The sequence below is a fragment of the Microtus ochrogaster genome, chromosome 2 (genome assembly GCF_000317375.1).
Source record: "Microtus ochrogaster isolate Prairie Vole_2 chromosome 2, MicOch1.0, whole genome shotgun sequence".
In the NCBI taxonomy this organism is placed as follows: domain Eukaryota; kingdom Metazoa; phylum Chordata; class Mammalia; order Rodentia; family Cricetidae; genus Microtus; species Microtus ochrogaster.
This window is the reverse complement of record NC_022010.1, coordinates 72,405,837-72,412,455: the sequence shown is the minus strand read 5'-3', so window position 1 is coordinate 72,412,455 and position 6,619 is coordinate 72,405,837. Positions and strand designations below refer to the sequence as shown.

Here is a 6,619-nt window from a genome sequence, read left to right as displayed (position 1 = left end):
CCCCCCCCCCCCCCCGCAGCTTGTGTGTTGATAGCTATCTGGAATTAGACCTGGTGTCCACTTCTTATATGGCAAGTCTTGCCAGGTCTTTATGGCTGCTTGACCAGGGGTGAAGCTCTAGTGCACCAATGCTCCCCTCTCCTCCTCCCTGTGCTGTTGAGTAGGAAGTAGTTTCTACCTATAGCACGTTCAGCCTTGAAGTCTCTGTACAGCTGGCATCCCAGGACCCTCTGAAACAGATGTAACATCTGTGGAGCTTGATTGACGTTTATTTGGCTCCTCTCCTACTCCTCATGCTTTTCATTGATGACTTACACCCTAGGACATTGGAGGCCTCTCTTAGAATGCTGAATTTTCCTTCTTTGCACTAAAAAGATGCTTTCATTTTTGTGACCCGTATTTAGCCAGTTTATGGGAGGAAGGGGAAGAGTTTTAACACTTTTTAGTTCGATTTACCTTGGAGTAGCTGAGAGTGCAGCATATAAAGAAGATAACAGGTGGATTTGTGGCTTTCTGCTCCATTTAAAGGATGTACATCATCAAAAGAGGGGAGAAATAGAACAGGGAACAGACCCATGGGCCGGGCAGGGAGAAGAAGTGAGCTACAGGAAATGTGGGCACTCGGCTGGTCCTGGCCTCTCATACCACTGTGGTAGCCCTGTCACTGACCATTGTGTCAGAGATGTATGTGCATGATTGCCCTCTACAGGGGACACTGTTTCCTTGTGAAAATTACACCTTAGCGATAGTAGCTGACAAATGTGACTTTGTGAACAAATGTGTGCTCTCTCGTCTCCTTCTCTTGTCTGGAAGAATCCGCTCTTTACTGGGATTAGCTGTTGGAGCAAGTTCATCACAAGCCTGATGGTAATTGGAGTGCTAGAATGCCGAGGGAGACACGTCCCAATTCTAGAGGGGGGCTGGAGACACGAAGATCAATTCATAAATGAGTGAATGGCCAGTGCTGGGGTGTGACCTGCACCCATTTTTGTAGGTGGTTTTATTGTAAATGTGGACATGCCCATTTGTTTACATATTGTCAGTGGTTTTCATCAGGAGTAAACAGGGCTGGTATAGCTTACAAACCTTAAAATAATCTGATGTGGTATCCTTTGTCTAGCACATAGCATGTTAACATTACAAGAACTTGATAACAATGTACTTTAAATGCCTTCAAGGACTAAAGGGATCGTCATGGGCATGGTTAGCATTTGTTGTATGCCGAAGACAGTTCTGGCTATGTGAACTGTCGGCATAGGAGCAGAGTCAGGAAGTAGGATTTCAGATCACTGGTGAACAAGAAGAAGCATGCATTTACCTGAACTGGATTGTGTGAATTTTTTGAATTAGGAATCTTTCTGACATTGATCAAGACGGAAAACTCACAGCAGAAGAATTTATCCTGGCTATGCACCTAATTGATGTTGCCATGTCTGGCCAACCCCTGCCACTTGTTCTGCCTCCAGAATACATTCCTCCTTCCTTTAGGTAAGTAACATTTGATTCCTGAAGGAATTTGCATGGATTCCAAACTTGGCTGTTTCCCTTTCCTGGCTTGAAGATGAACTGTCTGAAAGAAGAGCCTTTAGGTCAGTGCTGGCCCTGGTCCTGATCCATTCTCCTAAGCACTTCCACATTCCTTCTAGTAAAAGCATCAAGTAAAAGTCCAATGTTTGGCTGGGCGGTGGTGGCGCATGCCTTTAATCCTAGCACTTGGGAGGCAGAGGCAGGCGGATCTCTGTGAGTTCGAGACCAGCCTGATCTACAAGAGCTAGTTCCAGGACAGGCTCCAAAACCACAGAGAAACCCTGTCTCGAAAAACCAAAAAAAAAAACCAGTCCAGGGTTATCCGTTTTTGTGCCCATCTATCACTGAAGCTCCCCAGAAATTATACTCACACGGTGAAAGAACAAACCGGGGGGGGGGGGGGGACATGTCCGAAATCAGAGGTCACACCTGCCAATCACACACATTCAAGAGGAAACAAAATGCTGGCAATGTAGAAATTATAATCAGCAGGAAGGTAATTTCTGAAACATACTCAGTAGAGATGTCAAGAGTGCTTACGAGATGTAGTCAGGAGAAGCCTGCTGGGATTGACATCCCCACTCGCACCTGTCATGTGTGAACACAGCATCCCACAATGGTCCATTTACTGAATAAAAGACAAAATCTACACTTATATTCAGAGTCCTCAGATCTCAGGAGAGACTTGGGTACAGTCTCTCTAAAATGAAGAGCCACAGAGCCATCAGTATCTGCTTCTGTGTCGTACTGGGAGCAAGGTAGGGAATACACAGGGAGAAAGCAGCAGGCAGCAAACCCCTCAGCTCTAGGAACCCATGAGAGAAACATCTCAAGATGATGTTTTTTAAAAAGCATTAAAAAGAAGAGAGATTCGTTTTGGTTTTTTTTTGTTAGAATCTCACTCTATAGCCTTGGCTGTCCTAGAATTCACTCTGGAGACCAGGCTGGCCTTGAACTCTCAGAAATCCACCTGCCTCTGCCTTCTGAGTGCTGGCATTAAAGGCTTGAGCCACCATCACCTGGCTGAAAGGTTGTTTTAAAAGACAAAGGTTGAGGGTTTAATATGACATTTATTAATAAATGAGTCGATTTGTTTTCAGAATCATAAATATATTTTGTGTGTAGGGTACTAAAGTAGGATTTCTAAAGGGAAAAGTGTTAGTTCCAGTTAGCTGCACTGTTGCCTTCCTTGGGGAAGCTGAGAATTACTTCCAAGAGTAATGGTAATAGCCACCAACACTTACTTACTGCATGGTTACAAATTCAGCCCTCTTGGGTTGTTCTAACTCGTGGCAATTCTAAATGGGGACCGTGATGGTTTGGAGACCCCAGGATCGTGTACATCCAGGCATGTGCCACCACTGAATTACGTCTCTAACAATGAGCGACATTGTGAGTAAGTTTGGCACTCGTAATCTGATGGCATTTAAATGCCCGTTTGAAAACCTTTATAAGTTAGAGAAAACCAAATCTCTGCTTTTTCTCACTTTCACTGACACCTGCTCCAGGGTGTGCTCTAGTCAGCCCTTCCTGTCCTTCCTTTCTTTCTGCAGAAGGGTTCGCTCCGGCAGTGGGATGTCCGTCATAAGCTCTTCATCTGTGGATCAGAGGTTGCCTGAGGAGCCAGCTTCAGAGGATGAGCAGCAGTTAGAGAAGAAGCTACCTGGTGAGCAGCCCACAGCTGATTGGTTGATGGATGGCAGAAATGGAGATGAACTTAGTTTCTGGCACTTGGCCGTTTCTTCAGCTGCCCATAGACAGGAGACAGGCACCTTTGGAACCACTGCTGAGCAATGAGATTGTTGTGTACTCTGCTAATACACCTTCATCCCTCTGTCTAACAGAAACCTGTTCCTGCCGTGAAATAAAACTTCTATAAAAATAGTCAGGCAGTGGTTGGTGCACACGCCTTTAGTCCAAGTACTCGGAGGCAGGGGCAGGTGGATCTCTGTGAATTTGAGGCCAGCCTGGGCTACAGAGAAACTTTCAGGACAGGTAGTGCTACATACAGGAACCCTTTCTGGAAAAACAAAAAACAAAAAGAAAAAAAGAAAAGAAAAAAGACAAAAACTTCTATAAATGTCACTCATGAAATCCATAGCACTTAACTTTGGTGTTAAGAGAGTTTCTTGGTATCAACAGTGCCACAGTAGAAAATTGAGTCACCTATTGGTATTTTATTTTGCTAGTCTAGGAGAACGGGGGACTTGGAAACAGAAGGAAAGTATATTAATATTAATGTGAGCTGATTTTAAGTAACCCTCATTTTCAATGGCAAATCTATTATGCTATTAAGTTAGTCTGAAATGAGATGGCTCTGAATTATTAATGAGATGATAATGATACTAAGAAGCAGTTGAAATTATTAATAAGTCTCTTTGTCATAACCGCTTTGCTAGTGTCACTTGGCTGTATTTTCAGTGCTCCCCAGTTAATTGATTGACTGAGGCACTCACTCTTCCAGCTGATTAAACTGCTTTTCAATTATGTGTAATGCTAAAATACTTGTTATAAATGATCTATGAGCTAGGCTGTGTGTTAAGTACAGTGAAAAATTTAAATATTGCTGTGATTATACTCTCAGGAATACTATATTAGTTTTAGGGTAAGGACCTGTTTTCTGAGACACTAGCATCTTTGTATGTGGCCCAGGCTGGCCTGGATCTCACAGCAGTCTTCCTTCCTGAGTCCTGTGTGTTATGAGATTTCAGGTATGCAAGTGGAGAGTGTGTGTGCGTGCTGAGGCGTGCTGTGGCTAGCCAGGATGGAGAAGAGTAGTGGAACACATCTCCAGAGAATGAGTTGTCACTGCTGTGTAAGGACTGGTTCACATTCTGTGGAAATCAAGTGTCATCTTCAAATAAATACAAGAATTCTTAGATTTGGGTTTGTTTCTTTCTGTTGGCAGTAAACATTCGTTTATGGCCTTAAGATAGGAAAGGGCCTTGGCAGAGTATTTTGGCTTTGCACTTTTCTCCTCCCTCCCCCCATTTAGGACATCATCATAAGGACCTTGGGCAGTTCTGGGTTTGGGTTGGAACTGAAAGTACGCTTCTGAGGTTTTCTTTGAAAGTGACGGTTCTTTTCATTATTGATGTCTCCTTTGTTTTAAAGTAACATTTGAGGATAAGAAGCGGGAGAATTTTGAACGGGGCAATCTGGAGCTGGAGAAGCGCAGACAAGCCCTCCTGGAGCAGCAGCGCAAAGAGCAGGAGCGTTTGGCTCAGCTGGAGCGCGCTGAGCAAGAGAGGAAAGAGCGGGAGCGCCAGGAACAGGAGCGCAAAAGACAGCTGGAGCTGGAGAAGCAGCTGGAGAAGCAGCGGGAACTGGAGCGGCAGAGAGAGGAGGAAAGAAGGAAAGAAATCGAGAGGCGAGAGGTGGGCAGAGGAGCTCTGTGCGTCTGGGGGTCGCAGTTCAGGCACACTGTTCTTTTCTTGTGAGTTGTCCAGTCGTCTTCCGTCTATTCCAGAACACTCCAGTGCCTGGGAATTGCTACTTACATTGTGTCTTTATTTACCTTACTGTAGAAGTGGTGAATTTGGTGCTAGACCCGGATGGGGAATCGGCTCCTTCTCTGTCCTTGTTTGAGTATATTGTTGCAAAAGCAATGCTGTTCTTCTTCCAAGTGAATACAATGTAAAGAAAAGTCTTTCTTTATTAAAAATATGTTTTGTTTTCATCTTCTAGTTATTGGTTTAGAAAAAGTATGTTGCCATTAGCAGCCTTGTGTTCAAGCATGTATGTACACATGCTAACGGGGTTTTGTGTTTAACTGGGGAGTGAACACGGCAGTGCTAAGCAGATGTTGACATCTGTGGTTCCTGGAGAAACAGAGTAACGCTCATTGTGTGTGTCCTCAGGGCATTGCCGTGAATCTAGAGCTTGCTAAGTGAGAGGCCCTCACACTAAGCACATGAGCTCTGCCGAGCAGTCAGTGTAGACTAGTTGACACTTTGAAACTGCAGCTTTTATCTTAAAAAGTCTACTCAGAAAGTTAGATTTGGGATTTTCACCTTAGGGGAGGTTAACCAGTGACGCCCATGCAGACACCTCAGGAACGTCTGGACAGGACCATTCAACTTACGTGTAGTAACTTCTCTTTCAATAGGAGAAAAATCGAGTTTATTTGTTTTTGCCCTTGAGGATTTTAGTTTTATTTTGCTAGGTAAGAAAAATACACATTTACATAGTCCACCATGCTTTCTGGGAGTCGAGAAGAATGGGCTCCAGTGTGGAAGGCTCTGTTGCCTTCCGTCTGTGTCGTGAGACTCTCATAGTCAGAACCCGTGCTGTGTGAGCTCTGACAGTGCGATATCTCACCTTTAGAAGGAGGGGCTTCCTAGACGTTCTTAAGAAACATCGCCTAGTGTTAGGATTAAGAAACTAATAAGCTGTAACCACAGGCCGCAAAACGGGAACTTGAACGGCAGCGACAACTTGAATGGGAGCGGAACCGGAGACAAGAACTCCTGAATCAGAGGAACAAAGAGCAGGAGGGCATTGTCGTCCTGAAGGCGAGGAGGAAGACTCTGGAGTTCGAGTTAGAAGCTCTGGTGAGTGCCCGTCCTTAGGTTCAGCCCAGTGCAGGGGACATCAGCCCAGAGCAGGGGACATCAGCCCAGAGCAGGGGACATCAGCCCAGAGCAGAAGATATCAGCCCAGCTTAGGGATCATCAGCCCAACTCAGGGGACATCAGCCCCGAGCAGGGACATCAGCCCAGAGCAGAAGACATCAGCCCAGAGCAGGGGACATCAGCCCAGAGCAGAAGACGTCAGCCCAGCTCAGGGATCATCAGCCCAGCTCAGGGGACATCAGCCCAACTCGGGACATCAGCCCAGAGCAGGGATATCAGCCCAAAGCAGAAGACATCAGCCCAGAGCAGGGGACATCAGCCCAGCTCAGGAGACATCAGCCCAGAGCAGGGATCATCAGTCCAGAGCAAGGGACATCAGCCCAGAGCAGGGATCATCAGCCCAGAGCAGGGGACATCAGCCCAACTCAGGGGACATCAGCCCAGAGCAGGGACATCAGCCCAGAGCAGGGATCATCAGTCCAGAGCAGGGGACATCAGCCCAGAGCAGGGATCATCAG

The 6,619-nt window shown here is 45.8% G+C and overlaps 1 protein-coding gene across 5 annotated transcripts in view; it reads left to right on the top strand.

Moving 5' to 3' along the window:
• Itsn1 (intersectin 1) overlaps positions 1-6,619 on the top strand; it is a 180,310-nt gene that overhangs the window by 84,300 nt on the left and 89,391 nt on the right. For all 5 annotated transcript variants that reach the window (XM_013352721.2, XM_005345191.3, XM_013352716.1 and 2 more), the window contains exons 10-13: positions 1,351-1,488; positions 3,081-3,193; positions 4,642-4,904; positions 5,931-6,080. In XM_013352721.2, coding sequence (XP_013208175.1) covers positions 1,351-1,488; positions 3,081-3,193; positions 4,642-4,904; positions 5,931-6,080 — 664 coding nt within the window. The remainder of the gene's footprint in view (positions 1-1,350; positions 1,489-3,080; positions 3,194-4,641; positions 4,905-5,930; positions 6,081-6,619) is intronic.